The sequence below is a fragment of the Corythoichthys intestinalis genome, chromosome 15 (genome assembly GCF_030265065.1).
Source record: "Corythoichthys intestinalis isolate RoL2023-P3 chromosome 15, ASM3026506v1, whole genome shotgun sequence".
Lineage (NCBI taxonomy): Eukaryota > Metazoa > Chordata > Actinopteri > Syngnathiformes > Syngnathidae > Corythoichthys > Corythoichthys intestinalis.
The window spans coordinates 31,861,647-31,880,368 of NC_080409.1; the positions used below are offsets into that span (position 1 = coordinate 31,861,647).

At 42.9% G+C, this 18,722-nt stretch overlaps 1 protein-coding gene across 3 annotated transcripts; it reads right to left on the reverse strand.

Moving 5' to 3' along the window:
• Nucleotide 1: 1 nt before the first annotated feature.
• Nucleotides 2-18,498, reverse strand: si:ch211-168d23.3 (BRD4-interacting chromatin-remodeling complex-associated protein). Of its 3 annotated transcripts, none has more exons than XM_057860097.1 (15): nt 18,382-18,498; nt 17,794-18,004; nt 12,469-12,514; nt 11,045-11,087; nt 10,896-10,961; nt 10,565-10,747; nt 9,261-10,460; nt 8,950-9,129; nt 6,765-7,212; nt 4,575-4,711; nt 4,452-4,510; nt 4,115-4,263; nt 3,905-3,999; nt 3,733-3,832; nt 2-2,707 (listed from the first exon to the last, which is right to left on the reverse strand). In XM_057860097.1, coding segments are annotated over exons 2-15 (3,228 nt in total). In that variant the 5' UTR covers nt 17,795-18,004; nt 18,382-18,498; the 3' UTR covers nt 2-2,186. The 3 variants fall into 3 exon arrangements, with proteins under 3 accessions (XP_057716080.1, XP_057716077.1, XP_057716078.1); XM_057860094.1 differs by having other exon boundaries at nt 3,733-3,835; XM_057860095.1 differs by having other exon boundaries at nt 3,733-3,835; nt 17,794-18,483.
• Nucleotides 18,499-18,722: the final 224 nt, after the last annotated feature.

Consider the following 18,722-nt stretch of genomic DNA (forward strand, 5'->3'; position numbering starts at 1 on the left):
TATACAAAATCACAGTTTTCATAAATAGTCTGTAAAACCAGTAAAAAAAAAAAAAATGGTATGAATCGCTTCAGACGATCATTTTTTAGCGTCGTTTACAATCCAAGCTACGCTGGGTTAAGGCCTCTATATTTTGGCATGAGAACAATCAGTCCCTTGAAATATTTCTGAGGAGGACTGCGAAAGATAGTTTCTAAACGGTCTTTGTCGGACATTCTGGACGACTGCAACAATGGCACACGAGGCGGTTCGTTCCAGAGGGGGCTTCCATTCGACTAACGCCATGTTCTTTTTACAAAAGTGGCATTGGCAAGGAGTGAAAAGTCACTCTGACATCTATTTTTTTCTTACTGCATTCTTGCAAAAACTCCGGTAGAAAACCTGGAATGTGTTTTGCGCACTAAAGTACTGCATAATCTTACCGCGACCATTCAAAAAGTAATGTGGGAAGTCACTGAATCCTAAAGGTTAAGTCTCAAGTGTTTTTGAAAATGTTTTTCAGTCATTGTTCCCTCAGTTTTTATAGTTGTTTTGTGGGACCAACAACAAATTTGGAAGAAATGTCACATACGGATAAAAGATTGTCATGTTAATGGTAAGCTTCCAGGTGGCTCAACAGAAGTATGGACTTCCTGGTCTTAGTCCTTTGTTTCAGTCCAAGTCCCACACAGAGACAAGTCTGTAGCTACTCAGGAGTTACCTGGTTGAAGTTCATTAGAAGTTTCAAGGAACTAAAGCAAATCTCTCAGTCTTGGGCAAATGTGTTGTCCCGTTCAATTCCAATTGCTAGCAAGTCATTTGGTCCAGGTCCTTCGGTGTCTGAATGGTTTAGTTCTTATCTTAGACAGAGACGAGTCCCTAAGAACCCAAAGGTTGATTGCTGAAGTCTTCTACAAGGTACTAAATGATGTGAAACTAGAATGAAATGAGGCCAAATGCCTAAGTCTTGGGCTGTAGTGTTGACCTGTAGTGACTTGGATCTCAAAATGTCTCATTTCAGGGGAGTGTTGAAGGTTTATGTGCAAGTGTTTTTCCGTTCTTTTGCAAGTCAACTAGTCTTAAGTCTTATGAACATGCTGAATTATAATGTTCCTAGAGATTTGGTTGCGGTCCAAGGCTCTTCCAACATTTATGCAATTGAATATACTTTTTGGTGGCTTGAGTCCATAGTCATTCGGATCAAATCTAAAACATTGATTTGGTCAAAGTCTCAGGGAAGTCTTGAAGGGTTTTAGCTCCAAATACAGCACAGATCTCAAGTTCTGTCTGGTAAATCTTTTTTCAAGGTTTTAGTCAGTCTCTAGGTTCTCTTTCTGATCTGGTTCATCTCCCATGTCACTACTTCTCATGCAAGTTCTATATGGGTTTCAAATATTTCATTGGAGTTCTCTTTTAGGTCGCCTGGACCTGGAGACTTAATCTCGGTCCCAAATGTTTTACAAGTAAACCCAAAGTCATTCAGATCAAATGTCCTGAGGTTGTTGTTTTTTCCCCCCCAAGTTCCATACACAAATCCCAAATCTTTTATTTGGACTCTTAGACAAGTGTCAAGTCCTTTTGGTCCAAATGTACAATGATATGCATGTTACTTGGTCTACGGTTCCTCATAGTCTATTATTCCAAGTCTCCACAGCCACATCTGCGCAGAACAAAACAATCAGCAACAAGCAAGAGCCTTTTGCCTTTCCTTCTCCTTGGTTCCAGAAACATTATTGCTTTACAAAAACATCCAACAATCTTCTCTCTCCAGGACAGAGGACTGGGAACTTTGTTTTTCACAGCTTGGACTACGACGAGCTACGTCTAGTGGTGGCCCAAGTTTTCAGCGAGGACCGGGGAGTTGCTGGTGTGTTTGTGGGGGGAGGGGGCAGGGTAACAAGTTCTTTGGAGTCAGTTTGACTTTAAACATTGGCATGTGTTATCAAAATAAATACCCTGGAAGCTTGGCACTGCTGGAAAAGAATTCTTAAAAAAAAAAAAAAAACTATGACACCATAGCATTCCTATTCAAATAGACTTGGTATGAACCACAAAGCGGTACACCAAAATGTAGTATCTAACACCTAAGGAACTATCTATAGTGCTTTTTCTTTGTGATGTGTCCTCAATTTATTCCAGGTAAGCAAAAGACAAGAGTCAAGCTTTTGGTTGGCTCAGATAGGAAATTCCTACATCCAAGTCTAGCCTCACAAGTGGCCCTCTAAGGCGCTGGTGACTGACTGGTCGTGGGTTCTTGTAAGTTTTTCTGCTGACGCCCCCTGCAGGCGCTGCAGCTCCAAGATGCTGTCGATGGCGCTCTGCAGGTGTTCACTGAGCACGCTGTCTTCCTGCAGGGATCCAGGCGGCGGACTGAGAGGCAGCGGAACGTCCAGCCTAAGGCATTTCACCTTAGGGGCGTCCCGCAGGGATGCTTCTGGAAGGTTTTTCTTTTTGGGTTCTGCTCCGTCGGGGATCTTGTCCTCACGGCGTGACGCTCCATTGGACAGCCGACCCGCACGGTCCCGCTTCAGAGCGAGGTCCCCAAAGGAACTGTGCACCACCATTCGGGAGCCACATTCCTGCTTGATGGTGAGCCTGAGAGCACCCCGCGAACTAGAGCGGTATGTCTTGAGTCCAGGTGGACGATATGACATTCTGCTCCAGGCTGGGGCTGCTGATCGAGGCTCCGATGCAGATGCCGATGAGGTCAAGGACTTCAGAAAAGTCTCTGAAATGGCAAATGGGGTTCTATATCAAAACACAATGCTTATCATAGCATCTTGTCCTGAATCAGTCGCACCAGAAACGGTTTGTTTCCCCCACCAATTCATTGCCAGCAAACTCGAGTATATTTGAAGGCCAGTTACATCACAAGACTGTTCTAAAACCTCTCCCAATTCATTCAGATTCTATTCATACTGTTTTGAGCTGATTTGGAGGGCGCAACACTACTATCTTTCGTGGATAAGTTTATCCCAGGGTGCTCTGCTTGCTGGTGCCACTGCTGGAAAAAAAATCATCTTAAATGGCAGCATCTATGAACGACATGGCCTGCAAATGTACGTAAGTATTTAAATTTTAAAAGTTTTTACCAGAGGGTTTTTATTCATTTGAACATCTAACTAGTGCAGCAACGATTAATCGTTTAACTCGAGTATTCGATTAGAAAAAAATATATATATTAAATTTTGCTGCCTCGAGTATTGGTTTAAATAAAGTGGCATTGTAATGATTTGTTTTGAAAGTGTTTGCCTTTAGTTTTATTGATTTGGGTGGATACAGTGCCCTCTAGTCTGCCTCATTTCACATGGCTGAATCTAGCTGCTCCCTGTTAAGACTAAGTTTTTGTTTGAGCTAATGTTTTTTTAATGCATTTGTAATTTAGTTTAAAGGAATATTTAGCCGTTTTTTGTGGGAATAAGTGAACTATTAAGAGCATTGTTAAAAAAAAAAGTCTGCATTTAAACTAGCGGACTTTTGCTATGTAAGTTAGCCAATTGTTTTTTTATTGTACATATATCCTCATTTATTCATTTTTTTTATACCGTTTGAGGCTCAGCTCAGGTATTTTAAATTTTTGTTCATCAGATTATTCGAACTAACTAGTTCATTGATTAATCGACTACTAATATAATCAATAGCTGCAGGCCTAAACACAACATATTAACTCCAACTGCAAGGTCTTCTGCCCAGGAGGACGCAGCCAAGAAGATAGCAGGCCCTGAATTGGGACACAGCTTTCGTGTTTCTAACCTGGGTCCCCTTGTGCCCGCCGTCTGTCCTCTCCGAAAGAAAAGCGCTCTGCCTGCAGGAAGAGACGTTCCAGCATCACCATCTCAGCGGATGGACTCTCCTGCTGTGGGAAACATTTCTATGTAACCTGAGCACACGTTAACAAAAAGTCATAATGTTTCTTTTATTTTACCCATGTTTCCCTGACTAGTAGCTGCCTGTATTTGTTCACCATGTCCTTGCTGCGCTTCAGCAGGAACCCCGAAACGATGTCAAACTCTTGATCCACTGCAGGAGAAACCACAACACATTGGCGTTCAAATGAAGGAAGATAAACTCTACATAATTGCGATTGAGGGAATTAGTCTTGGGGTCAACGTATACAGCAGCGATGTCAGCCAACCTAAAGTTAAGTCCTCTTGGGAGGGCGTGTGTCCGGCGCAGGCATGGTACGGCAACAGGCGGCATGCAGCCTCGGTCAGACTGCAGAAGGCCGGGCCGGTGTGCGGGTTCTGGACTGCCAGATGGTCTGAGCAAAGCATCTGCTGGAACCTGAGCAACAACCAAGATATTTGGAGCTTAAAACACAACAAAATTGGCAGGGATGACCTATTCATAATGTTTCAGAGCAATGCCAGTGTACTTCCATTTGAGAAAGTGACTACCACTGACCTGAACTGAAAGACAATCGGAAAAACAAACGATAAGTCTTTTAGGCCAGTCTGTTAAGAATATCCCACCTGTGGCGTTTTGTTGCTGGTGTTAGGGTTTCCAAAGGTTTCGGCTCCATTCCTGCTAGCTGCACAACACAAAAAGGATTGTTTTCAGGGAGCCATGTAATGTCATTGTTTCCCTTTTCTCACCTGCTGGTTTCTTGGCGTGGGGACACCCTCCTTTGGCGCTGCGGGCCCACCCTGGGGCCACTGCTGGTTAATGGAGGAGGGCGAGTGGATGTCTGGAGTCAGGACATCGCTCTCGATGGCCAAGGCAGTTGTCGGTGCTGATATGAGACATTGTTGTTTGAATTTGTGTGCATATTCATTAAATGCTTTAAAGTGCCTGTGACACAAAAAAAGCATGTTTAATTCATATTACACCCGTTATTTTATGCTCCTGAATGAAATGAACCGCTTGGATGTGTGTGGAAAGGATTGATATATTCAATTTTTTTAATCCTGCGTCATGAAAATGAGTGACTTCTGGCCAGAGTCTGGATTGAGGAAGAAGGCGAATGTGATGTCAGCACACTAATCATTTTCACAATACAGCCATTACTATAATATGCAGAAGGACTGCAGATTCAGTTGATTTTGTGGATTAATTTATTTTTTGCGTTATGCCAGCCAGCCTAATGTGCTGCACGATTTTGTTGCTACACCAGGTAGAGTGTTGTGAGGCTTTTTGGATTTCCAAAAGATTCTGCTCACCGTGAAGAATGGGCAAAACAAATCAGATAACCTAGAGAACACTGGACAGATGACGAAGTAGGCAAGCTACGTGCGATACGTTATGTCAAATACTGGGATCATGGCAAACATTTTAACAAGGAGGTGGCTCGCTCCCTGTCCACCGAGAAGGCCACTCAGCCGACGACCGGCGGCTTGTCGCACACCATGGTCGCTGGCCGATAAAGGCGTGCCAGCCTATAGAGCGCTATTCTCTGGTTGGGCCCGGGGAGATCCCCACTCTCGTCTCCCATTCTCGATTTTGTCCAGACTTTCAGCCCCCTCAGCCCTCTTCACGTGCCCACCTAGAGAGCGCTATATTCTGCTTGGGCTCGGGCAGCCTCGCGGTCCGACGTTGGCCGGTTTGTCCACCAAGAATGCACCATTTTCGGTGTTCATTCCCCTCTGCATCCACAGCAATGAGCACTACCTGCCTGCCGGGGCCGCAGCAGAACGACGAGCCGAAACTTGCTCGCCGCTGGGAGCTGGCCGATCGGTGAAGACAATCACCCCTGCCGCCGTGTGTGACATGAGTCGGGGTATTTTTGTGATTTTTTTTTTTTTTTTTTTTTCCGAAAGGCAAGGAAGAGACTTAGAAGAGCCGCTCGGTTCAGGTTAGCATGTCGCCTAGCTGTCACACCTCCTGTTTTTTTTTACGCTCTTTCCTCCGTCTCCGAAGCGGGGGCAGGGAAATGACAAAAGCTGGACTAACTTCGTTTTAGGTTTAAGATGTCGGCAGTTTGACCATTATGCAGTAATTTAGTCCTGTCTTACTGAATAAATGCATTTTTAATATTTCATATTCCATTTAGCACAAGACTTATTTGTCATCACCATACAATTTATTTAGCCATTGGGGAAAAATTCTTACATAAAAAGAAAATCTTGTAAAAAAAAAAAAATTGGAAAATTAGAGAGATAAACTCAATGATGACATTTTGCTGCTCTGTCGCATTTTCCTCGTTCTGAATCTTCTCCTACTCCATTGAGCTGACTAGTAAATCAGCTGAAATCCTTACTCTGCCGACGTCATCACCCAGATGGCGGCGCCAGAGCGCCATGATGACAGGAGTAGCTAAACGGCAGATTGAAAAACTCATTTCTCGTCATCAGCACTTTGCCAAATTGTTGTATAAGTTCGAATCGTCTTAAAATATTATTCCAATTTACATAATAATGCTATTTAAGATTTTTTTATGGTGTCACAGGCACTATAAACTTGTTCCTGGAATACAGTATTACAATTGTTGATCCAGATAATGTTAATCTCTTGTCCATTTCCTGCAGCCGAGTTACAAACTCACTTGCTTCAGTTACCAATTAGTTCAATTTGGTACCATTTGTTCAAAGCTTCATGGTGGTTCATTTAGTTTTATGACAGTCTTACGATGCCGCTGTCCAATGAAGTGTTAACGGTTAATATAGTGTAAATATCCCAAAATACAGTAAGGGCAGCTGCGGCTTATACTCCAGTGCGGCTTATCTATGAACAAATGCCTTTTTTTGTGTCAAATTTTGTGGGTGGTGGCTTATAGTCAGGTCCACTTTATAGTCCAAAAATTATGGTAGGCACATTAGAAAATGGGTGTATTCTGATGAAAAACTCACTGTTTTGTGTGTTCATTTGGACGGGGGTGTCGACCCCCCCACCAGCTGAGAGGTCAGGCCACTGTTGAGGCACTGAGATGCCAGGGACTGAACTATGCTCAGAGGATAGAGATTGGGACGGCGAGGCAAGTATCCCTCCGCTGTCAACAAACAAATCCTTTGAGCTCTGGAACTGCTGGGGAAACTGGTACTGGACTTGCGGTCCTGGAGAGGAGCCTTCTAACCCGGGAATTGGGGTTGCATCGGGGAATGGGGCGGAGTCGTTGAGCGAAGGGGATGAGTCCAGCAGGGATGCGTCCTCTGTCTCGGAGGGGAACGGCGAGGCATTGGCATGTGGGTCTGATGCAGTACTGAATGGCTGGCTCTCTTGCTCATTGTCTACCAGCGGGGTTAGCGAATCCACCGGTGTCACTAACAGGTCTGAGGTGACGGGCGAGACACGTGCTTGCTGGGGTACAAACAAACATCGAATGTCAAACTGTTAAAATTACGAAATTGCAACTTCAAAACTGGATTCGCAAAAAGTTGAGTAAGAACTGAATGCAATGATTGTGAAGTGCAAAATGTCAATATTTTATTTAGAATACAACATAGATGGCCGTCAAAAGTTTAAACTGAGGAAATGTATCAATTCAAGGGGAAAAATATGTTGACATGAAATTTCATTGTGTCAACAAATCTCCCAAAAGTTGAACAGGTAGCAATAATAGGCTAGAAAAGTCAATCGCACAGTGGGGCAAATAAGTGTTTAGTCAACCACCAATTGTGCAAGTTCTCCTACTTGAAAAGATGACAGAGGCCTGTAATTGTCAACATGGGTAAACCTCAAACATGAAAGACAGAATGTGGAGGGGAAAAAAAACAGAAAATCACATTGTTTGATTTTTAAAGAATTTCCAAATTAAGTAAAAGGCTTGGTGTAAAGAAATCAACTGTGGGAGCAATTATTAGAAAATGGAAGACATCCAAGACCACTGATAATCTCCCTCAATCTGGGGCTCCATGCAAGATCTCACCCCATGGCGTCAAAATGATAACAAGAACGGTGAGCAAAAATCCCAGAACCACACGGGGGGACCTGGTGAATGAGCTGGGACCACAGTAACAAAGGCCTCTGTCAGTAACACAATGCACCGCCAGGGACTCAAATCCTGCACTGCCAGACGTGTCCCCCTGCTGAAGCCAGTACACGTCCAGGCCCGTCTGCGGTTTGCTAGAGAGCATTTGGATGATCCAGAAGAGGACTGGAAGAATGTGTTATGGTCAGATGAAATCAAAATAGAACTTTTTGGTAGAAACACAGGTTCTCGTGTTTGGAGGAGAAAGAATATTGAATTGCATCCGAAGAACACCATACCCATTGTGAAGCATGGGGGTGGAAACATCATGCTTTGGGGCTGTTTTTCTGCAAAGGGACCAGGACGACTGATCTGTGTAAAGAAAGAATGAATGCAGCCTTGTATCGAGAGATTTTGAGTGAAAATCTCCTTCCATCAGCAAGGGCATTGAAGATGAGACGTGGCTGGGTCTTTCAGCATGACAATGATCCCAAACACACAGCCAGGGCAACAAAGGAGTGGCTTCGTAAGAAGCATTTCAAGGTCCTGGAGTGGCCTAGCCAGTTTCCAGATCTCAACCCCATAGAAAACCTATGGAGGGAATTGAAAGTCCATGTTGCCCTACGACAGCCCCAAAACACCACTGCTCTAGAGGAGATCTGTGTGGAGGAATGGGCCAAAATACCAGCAACAGTGTGTGAAAAGCTTGCGAAGAGTTAAAGAAAACGTTTGGCCACCGTTATTGCCAACAAAGGGTACATAACAAAGTATTGAGATGAACTTTTGTTTTTGACCAAATACTTATTTTCCACCACGATTTGTAAATACATTCTTTAAAAATCAAACAATGTGATTTTCTATTTAAAAAATTTCCACATTGTCTCTCATGTTTGAGGTTTACCTATGTTGACAATAACAGGCCTCTCTAATACTTTCAAGTGGGAGAACTTGCACAATTAGTGGTTGACTAAATACTTATTTGCCACATTGTATAACAAGCAGCTTTTAAACTTTTGACCTGTCAGCCATCTTCTATTCTGAATAAAATATTGAAATTTGGCACTTAGTTTCTGGAGTGCCCCAACTTTTTTTAGAATCCACTTTGTAATTACACATTGAAAGTGAACCTGTTGCATTTGTTGCATAAAGTCGTGATTCTGGCTCAGGGACTCGGATATGTCCTCGACTGCTTGGGCTGCGTCGGGGGCCGGCGCTGGGTCCCTTGTGGGTTGCAGAACAGTTGCCACGGGTGGTGAAGGGGCAACGGGCTGCACTGACACCTGCTGTTGAATAGCCTGACCCAAATGCTGCACGGGCGGGAAATTAAAATTGTATTATGAACTAATTCTCATTGATACAAGTAAAAAAAAAAAAACAAATATATTCCCCTGAAATTACGTTATTAGATTAATATTTAAATCTCCTATTCGTGGGTCACCTCTCGAAGGAAACTTTTGTCGAAGCTCCTCTTCTCTTCAGGGACATCTCTTTCTTGTAGAAGAACCACTGAGGCCGTCTGGAGTCCGAGCTTGGCGTCGGCCACACCCGCCTGTGGGGGCTGAGCCGTGAAAGGTAGGCGCTGCACCACCGAGGAGGCATTGACGATGGATATGGAGGGTAGGTCTGAGGGGAGCATCCCAGAGCCATTGATCAAGGTGATTTGGTTTGCCAAAGCCGGTCCGTGCAGCAAGGCCCTCTGCCCCCGTCCGCTATCGGCGTAACTCCCGGCGAGCTGTGCCGGCATCTGGAAGACAGTAGGTGAAAAGATTGCAGCCTGGCCGAGAGCAAGTTGTCCTGTGGTTGTGAACACGGGGCTAAAGTTCAGCTGTCTCTGTGGTACAGCTAGGATCTGCGAGCTGTCTACAATCTGCCCACTGAAGGGTGTCCCTTGATGGCCCGGCGGGGCAGTGGTCAGCAGAGCTCCGGCTGCAGGTCGGGTGATGGTAACCTGGGTCTGGCCTGGGAGAAGGAACTGGTTTTGGCCTTGAAAGAGTCCTTGAGGCTGGAGCATGAAGGAGCCACTCTGGTTGAGAAGCTGCAGGCTGACAGGTTTGGGGAGCTGCTCGGGGGCCGGGGTGGAAGTCTTCTGGGAAAGAAGAATATTTGGCGAGGCAGTCCCGGGAACTAGCGCGAGACCCGTTGTAGGTTTGTGGCCCAGCGGCTTGGGGCTGATTTGGACCAGTCTCGGTTGAATGCTAATGGATAGCTTTGGCTGGATTGGGAGAGGGGCCCGCTGTAGGACGATACCTGGGGCCGGGGTGATGAGGGGCCGGGCGGTCATGGCTTTATGAATGATCATACTGGAGCCTTGGACCAAAGAACTCTCTGGTGAATGGGCTGGAAAAACGTTCCCGGGCAGGAGCCCCATCAGCTGAGGAGGAGGGGCAGGTTTTAGAGAGGGGCACCCTGGCCCTACGGCCAACAGGGAAGGCTGCGGGGGCTCCACGGCCGACTGAGTGTCCCTGGGTAATGCCTGGGCGACAGCCTTGGCTATAAACGGCAGCGGGGGCGGCGGCGGCACAGGAAGGTATACCGTCTCCCCTGTTTGGGCAACGGTCTGCTCTGTAATGTCTGCCTCCTTCAGGCTTTGCTGCAGGATGTCGCAGCAGGTCACTTCCTCTTCCTCCTTCTCTTCCACCTAGGGAACCAACACCAGCATTCCCTTATTGCCTTATTGCATTTTCCAACAACTGGTTTCACTGCTTAATTCACTTATGGTATCGTATAGATGTTGAATCTCACCTCCTCCTTCGGCTGACATTCGGGCTCAACCGGGGACTGCCCCTGCGGCACCTCCGCTTGCCCAGGGTCATCCGCACCCTCAGGTGACGAGAGGAGGGCCTCCTCCAGGAAGGAGAGATCCACACAGCCGGGTGGGGGTGTACTCGGGGAGCCTCCGCCATCCCCCAGCAGCGAGCCGGGACTCTGGAAGTCACGTAGAGACACAGGAAGTCTTCACGTTCACTACTGAGGTCATTAGTGAGCACCTTAACCCAAATTCCCTCGGATAGACATATTTCTGAGTTTGGAATTTCTATCACCAATTTTAACCATCAAATTTCTGATCACTCACTGGGGTGTCTGCAAAGAGAGATGCCGCCCCAGAGGAGGTGCTGATGAGCAGGTCTTCAGTCTGCAGCTGGAGGCGAGTAAGGAGGAACATTTTAAGGCAAAAAAGGAGGCAGTAAACTAATAGAAGACTTTTTTTTTTTTTTTTGTCACCTCAGTGGTTCCATGAAGGAAGTCGTTCAGTGCTTGGGGGTCACTAAAAAATGCAAAGGAGAAAATTACACCTTAGAATATGTATGCCTTGAGGTCACCTGATTTAGGAATATTTTCTCAAGCATTTATTATGATGGGAAAAAGGATTAGATAAGAGTGTTTTTCAATATGATCGTACAGCAAAAGCTCTTATCTCAAGGCCTTTTTTTAAACAAAGAATTTTTCCCCAATACTTTGATTACCGTGATTCATTCTAGGGTTGTTCCGATCATGTTTTTTTGCTCCCGATCTGATCCCGATCGTTTTAGTTTGAGTATCTGCCGATCCCGATATTTCCCGATCTGACTGCTTTTTTTCCTCCCAATTCAATTCCAATCATTCCCGATAATTTTTCCCGATCATATACATTTTGGCAATGCATTAAGAAAAAAATGAATAAAACTCGAATATATACATTCAACATACAGTACAAAGTACTGTATTTGTTTATTATGACAATAAATCCTCAAGATGGCATTTACATTATTAACATTCTTTCTGTGAGAGGGATCCACGGATAGACAGACTTGTGACTTTGTATATTGTGACTAAATATTGCCATCTAGTGTATTTGTTGAGCTTTCAGTAAATGATACTGTAACCATACCCAAATGCATGATGGGTGGAACCATGACTGTGTGTAGTGCTACCAAGTGATATATCTTCTCTGCGTTGGGAAATAACATAAGGTGTTAAGACAAAGATCAATTGCTACCTTGCTTCCCCACATTGCTTCCCATGATTTTTCTAATCGTAGGGAGAGGGATTTCAAGGCTTTTGCCAATTAAAAAAATGCTCCAAAGGCTGCTAAAATTCACTCTACTCATTTTACGCTGCCTTTTAGCTCTCTATATAGGTAAAACGGTGCCACTATAGATTGAGCGCGACTGAATGTGCGAGTGGATTGTGCAGCGCATGCATTAATTGCGTTAAATATTTTAACGTGATACATTTTTTTTTTAAATTCATTACCGCCGTTATCGGGATACATTTGATAACCCTACCTTAAGCCTAAACTAAAGACTCTGGATGAGTGTAACATGTTATGTTTGTAACATTAAATGCAATTAGAAAACGATTTAATTAAAAAATATATATATATTAAAAAGAGTCCGATATTTTTTTTGCCGATTCCGATACTTTTGAAAATGACGTGATCGGACATCTCTAATTCATTCTATAAATACCAATTTTACAACAGATTTTAAAATTTAGAATTTTAAAAGACATCATTTGATTACAATAAAAAAACATAACAGTACGCTGAAATGAATTTTTTTTCTTGTAAAATTTAAACTCATTACGTTTATTGTCCTAAATGACAAGGCACTCTGCCCTCCCCTCATTCCTGGCGTTTGCTATTTAATTGAGGGACACAAACTCACCATAAAACATCAAGAAGACAAGTCCCGTCTTCATCCTCCATGTCCACTGTGTGAGGAAGATGTCACATAATTATAAATACACAGCAGTTCAGTGAAAATGAGTTTTTATATTTTATGAAATACGTAATTGAATTTTATGTTGATTCATTTTATTTTGAAGGACAATTCAATATTCAGACTTAATATGACTAAAATTAAAATGGGCCTACTTTAACAATGGATTTTTACAAAATATTTTATAATTCTTTTAATATAAATACTTTACTATGCTTTTTAAACTTAAAATTCATAATTAAAAATGGAAAAAAAAAAACTTTCCTTAGTTTTAAAATATTTTTAAAACTAAACACTTAATCATGTATCCATCAGAAATACGTATAGATGATACAAAAATGCAGTAACGATTATTGATAGAAATATCCCATATATAATGTAAATATTGTGGCCTACATGACCCAAAATGGATGTGCAGCTACAATATGTGGACGCCAGGGAGTTTAAATTATTTTTTTAACTGTCTAAATTTTTAGCTTGCCATTAAGTATTAACCCTTTCATGCACTGATTGTGATTTATTTAATTTTTACCCTTACAGCGTACTCATTTGACTGTTTATTCATTCGCCCTTCTCAGACAAAATGAATTGGGTGTCAAGCACCGTCAATGGCGCTGAAAGATGAGCATTCACAGCCACTCCTGCTATGAGTTCAAAGGAATTGGTCGTCTATCGTTGTCAATGGCAACCAATCAATTCATGAAATTTAACAGAAGTTGAGTTTTGGGAAGCCAGACCAGAGTATTTGTTTTTATTCATTTTAATTTTACTAACACTGTATTTATTTATACTTTTAATAATAATAATAATAATAATGGCGATTAACCATTAAAATACTAGCACTTATTATTATATATGCATTGAGGAGCAGAAGTATTTGCACCCCTTGTGATTTTGAAAGTTTACCCACTTAGAAAATAGGTAGAGGTCTGAAATTTCAATCATAGATGCATTTCCGCTTATAGAGACATAATCTAAAATAAATATACCGGAACTCACATTGTATGATTTTTCAATAATTTATTTGTAATTTACTGGGGCTCATAAGTATTTTTACCCCTGAGAAATCAGTGCTAATATTTAGTGCAGAAGCATTTCTTTGCAATTACAGAAGTCAGAAGCTTTTTGTAGTTCTTCCCCAGTTTTTCACATATTGAAACAGGGATTTTGGCCCATTCCTCCACACAAATCTTCTCTAGGTTTCGGGGCTGTCATTGAGAAACTGCTCCATCCATAGATGTTTCTATTGGATTGAGGTCTGGAGACTGGCTGGGCCACTCCAGAACCTTGATATGCTTTTTACGCATCCACTCCTTGGTCAGCTTTGCTGTGTGCTTCGGATTATTGTCAAATTGGATAATCCAGCCGCGACTCATCTTCAACTCTCTGACTGAGGGATAAATGGCTCAAAATCTGACGATACATTTCACCATTTATCCTCTGCTTTATACAGAACAGTCGTCCTTTCCCCTTTGCCGAAAAGCAGCCCAAGGCATGAGGTTTCCACCCCCATACTTCACAGTGGGGATGGTGTTCTTGGGATTTTACTCATTCTTCTTTTTCCTCCATACACGACGAGTAAAGTTTGCACCAAAAAAGTTTTACTTTTGGTCTCTTCTGACCACATGACTTTCTCCCATGACCACTCTGCATCATTCAGATGGTCCCTGGTAAGCGGGCGTTCACATGTACTGGCTTCAACAGGGGAATCTTCTAAGCGATAAATGATTTTAAACCATTGCACTGTAGTGTTCTACTGACAGTAGCCTTTGAAGCTGTGCATCCAGCTCTCTTCAGGTCATTGACCAGCTTCTGTGGTGTAGTTCTAGGCTGAGCCCTCATTTTTCTCATCATGAGTGATGCCCCACAAGGAGAGATTTTACATGGAGCCCCAGTCCGAGGTAGATTATCAGTCATGTTTAGCCTTTTCCATTTTCTAACAATTGCTGCAACTGATGATTTATTCTTCCCAAACTGCTTTCCAATTGTCCTATACCCTTTTCCAGCTTTGTGGAGGTCAACAATTTTTTTCTCTGGTGTCTTTTGAAAGCCTTCTGGTCTTGCCCATGGTAGCAGTTGGATATGACTGACCGTGGGGTGCACAGGTAACAATAATGAGCTCAAACGGGTGGTGGGTGGGTATTTACTCATAGGGTAAAGATGGACTCATTTTAAGGTAGATTGACAACTCTTTGGGTCTCATAATTATTGCTGATTGTCAGGAGTACAAAAACTTATGAACCCCTCTAAATTACATTTTTTTTTTTTAATCATACAATGTGATTTCTGGGGGGGGTTTTTTTCTTTAACTTATGTCTCGATGAGTGGAAATGCATCTATGATAGGAATTTCAGACCTCTATCTATTTAGTTAGTGAGTGGGTGAACTTGGAAAATCACAAGAGGCGCAAATTCATCTGCTCCTCACTGTATTTGGCGGAAAACACAGACAAGACTGAAAAAGCGGTTTCTGCTCTTGCACTCCTCTTTAAAAGAAACTGCTGTATTTTAAGCCAAAACAACTGTTGTGTTTGATAGAACAATATGTCTATATGCTGCAATAGCAGATTCATGGCGCATTAAGCCCCCGAACCATTTTTAATTTGTCCATTTTACCCTGGAAACCCCTGTTTACAGACGCCGCGCAACAGCTTTTTTTTCACCCCAGCCATAAAACGAAGGTAATTGATTATATTTATTATTCAAACTGTCGTTTTAGCTTAGAATCATTGTCTCATTTTTCGTAAAAAAAAAATGACTTTAAAAAGTTATTCACTCAAATATTTTAAACTTTTAAACAAATTACGTCACAACGAAAAAATGGTGTCTGTAAAAAATTCACGGATATCTACCTCATAACTATCGCTTAATTGAAATTTTTTTTGTTACTATCGCATTTTCTCTATGTTAGATGATGAATAATCAATCCAAAGAAAAATTGAAAAACAACATTTAAAAGGGTAAATATATGACAACGAACATCTCAATCACTCTTTGATGTCTGCGATTTCTGCATCACGACCCTTGTTATGTTACCATGTTTCACCCATAAAATCCCCCAAAAATGCAGCTGTGGCCATTCACAGCTGTGTCTTGACACTCAGTGATACATGCTACATGGAGTTTTTGGATTAGAACAAGGTAAGTACACAATAATACAGTTGTGGTCAAAAGTTTACATACACTTGTGAAGAACATAATGTCATGGCTCTCTTGAGTTTCCAGTTATTTCTACAACTCTGATTTTTCTCCGATGGAGTGATTGGAACAGATACTTCTTTGTCACAAAAAGCATTCATGAAGTTTGGTTCTTTTATGACTTTATTATGGGTTAACAGAAAAAGTGATCAAATCTGCTGGGTCAAAAATATACATACATGGATCTGAAAAAGCGAATCATTGACTTGAACAAGTCAGGAAAGTCACTTGGAGCCATTTCAAAGCAGCTGCAGGTCCCAAGAGCAACAGTGCAAACAATTGTTTGTAAGTATAAAGTGCATGGCACTTTTTTGTCACTGCCACGATCAGGAAGAAAACGCAAGCTTTCACCTGCTGCTGAGAGAAAATTGGTCAGGAGGTGTGAAGATTCAACCGAGAATCACCAAAAAGCAGATCTGCAAAGAATTAGAAGCTGCTGGAACACAAGTGTCAGTGTCCACAGTCAAGCGTGTTTTGCATCTCCGTGGACTGAGAGGCTGCCGTGCAAGAAGGAAGCCCTTGCTCCAAAAGCGGCACCTTAAGGCTCGACTGAAGTTTGCTGCTGATCACATGGACAAAGATAAGACCTTCTGGAGGAAAGTTCTGTGGTCAGACGAAACAAAAATCCAGCTGTTTGGCCACAATGCCCAGCAATATGTTTGGAGGAGAAAAGGTGAGGCCTTTAACCCCAAGTACACCATGCCTACCGTCAAGCACGGTAGTGGTAGTATTATGCTGTGGGGCTGTTTTACTGCCAATGGAACTGGTGCTTTACATAGAGTAAATGGGATAATGAAGAAGGAGGATTACATTCAAATTCTTCAAGATAACGTCATCAGCCCGAAGATTGGGTCTTGGGCGCAGTTGGGTGTTCCAACAGGACAATGACCCCAAACACACATCAAAAGTGGTAATAGAATGGCTAAATCAGGCTAGAATTAAGGTTTTCGAATGGCCTTCCCAAAGTCCTGACTTTAACCCCATTGAGAACTTGTGGACAATGCTGAAGACACAAGTCCATGTCAGGAAGCCATCAAATTTAACTGAACTGCACCAATTCTGTCAAGAGAAGTGGTCAAAGATTCAACCAGAAGCTTGTGGATGGCTACCAAAAGCGCCTAATTGAAGTGAAAATGGCCAAGGGACATGTTACCAAATATTAGCGCTGCTGTATGTATATTTTTGACCCAGCAGATTTGATCACTTTTTTCTGTTCACCCATAATAAAGTCATAAAAGAACCAAACTTCATGAATGTTTTTTGTGACAAAGAAGTATCTGTTCCAATCACTCTATCAGAGAAAAATCAGAGTTGTAGAAATAACTGGAAACTCAAGAGAGCCATGACATTATGTTCTTCACAAGTGTATGTAAACTTCTGACCACAACTGTCTTTAATTCTGCTCTCGCGTGCTCTCACCTCCAGATAGGTTTTTGCTGTTAATTTTTTTTTTTTTTTTAGAAATGCCCTCCTGTTCAAAAATTTTCTTCCCCCAGAAAATTTAGATTTTAAGCTTTCCAATGATGTATCACACATACATATCAGACAATTTTGAAAGTTGGCCAAATTGGGGGTCTCAGAGCGGAACTTCAAGTCACTTGAGTGATTTCCGCCATATATATTTTTAGATGATCAAAAAATCGATTGCCCCATAAAGTCTTTCATGTCTAAAATGTAAAATAATAATAATAATAAAATCACAAAAAATACTCACTTGCTCTATAAAGGGCTAAATGTCCTAAGTGTCAACTTTTGACGATAGCTGTCTATTTTAGTGGGTGAGTGTAATTTTTAGAGTGTAAATCTATTTTATTTTACGTTATTTATTTATACTAGTATACTGTACTGAGGTTTTTCTATTTTAATTTTAATGTTTTCTACTGCATATATTGTCTTCTAACAGTATCTTTTGATGTGGCCTTATACATTATTATTTATTGTGCATTTATGTGTGCAAAAAAGTTTTGCGAACATTTTTTGTGATGTGCACGAGTGGGATTTCTTGCTTGGAGTCCCAAGAGACCCTAGCAACGCCACTGGCTATAGCATCACCTCTTTGGATGAATATACCTACTTCAGTGACAAGAGGCTCCATACAGAGCGGTCGGTGTGAGTGCTGGTGGCCGCCTCATGGGGAGATCTGGCCAGGCTCGGTTGTCTGAAGGTGTCGGTGTCTGGCAAAGCTGGAGAAGGGGGAGCCGGAGGATGAGGGGCACTCCTGGCCAGGGAGGAGGTGATAGCTGCGGGGTGACGGCGCCCGCTGGAGCATGTCTGCTGCGGAGGCTCTGGATATAGAACATAGTTGAGTGGAGCGCCCCATTTAAAAAAATGTTGGGGGCGGGGGGATTGTTTACCCCACCGACAACCGCATTAGGACATCACGCCCCCCTTTTTTCTCTAACACCCCTCATTTAAAGATAATGATGCTGATGTTTACAGGTGAAACGTTGTCGAGTGATGGTGTTATTTTTAGGGGTGGTGGGTGGCTGATTGTGTTGTGATGCGAGAGAAGGGGGTGATGCTGACAAAAGATGCGTCGCGTGGAAGCGTCGCGGCCCCCGTGGAGCAGCGAGACACGCACGCTCACGCACGCTGGTCGTCTTTAAATGGAGAAAAGCGAGTGAAGATAGGGAGGGGAAAAAGGGAAAAGGAGAAGACTCACCCCTTCTTTGTGCTTTATTGTCCTGTCAAGCGGGCCTCTGCGCCATCGATTCTCACTCAGCTCCTTTCAGATGCTAAACGCAGGAGGAGGGGGATGTGGAGGGTCTGTGTGTACAGCGTGTGCGAGGGGCGGGTGGGTTGGTGTGAGAAACAGACGGCAAGAGTCGATCGCACAACACAAAGGTGTAGGGAGAGAAAGGTGGGGAACAGAGAGAGAGAGAGAAAGAGGCGCCGATCCTCCACCGGCAAAGGGGGGCCGCCTTCTCGGTACCCTCAGTCTAATAATGCTAGGAGAAGGGTCCACGCTTTCAATGACGAGCTCCATGACAACTTTAGGTTCCC

Bases quoted from the DNA above. Each gene is read 5' to 3' on its own strand.
- si:ch211-168d23.3 (XM_057860094.1), bottom strand. The intron at 11,088-12,468 runs GTGAGTTTGTGT...TGCATTTTTTAG, and splicing joins TGTCTTCTTGATGTTTTATG to TGACCCCCAAGCACTGAACG. The intron at 4,264-4,451 runs GTGGGATATTCT...GTTGTTGCTCAG, and splicing joins CCAGCAACAAAACGCCACAG to GTTCCAGCAGATGCTTTGCT.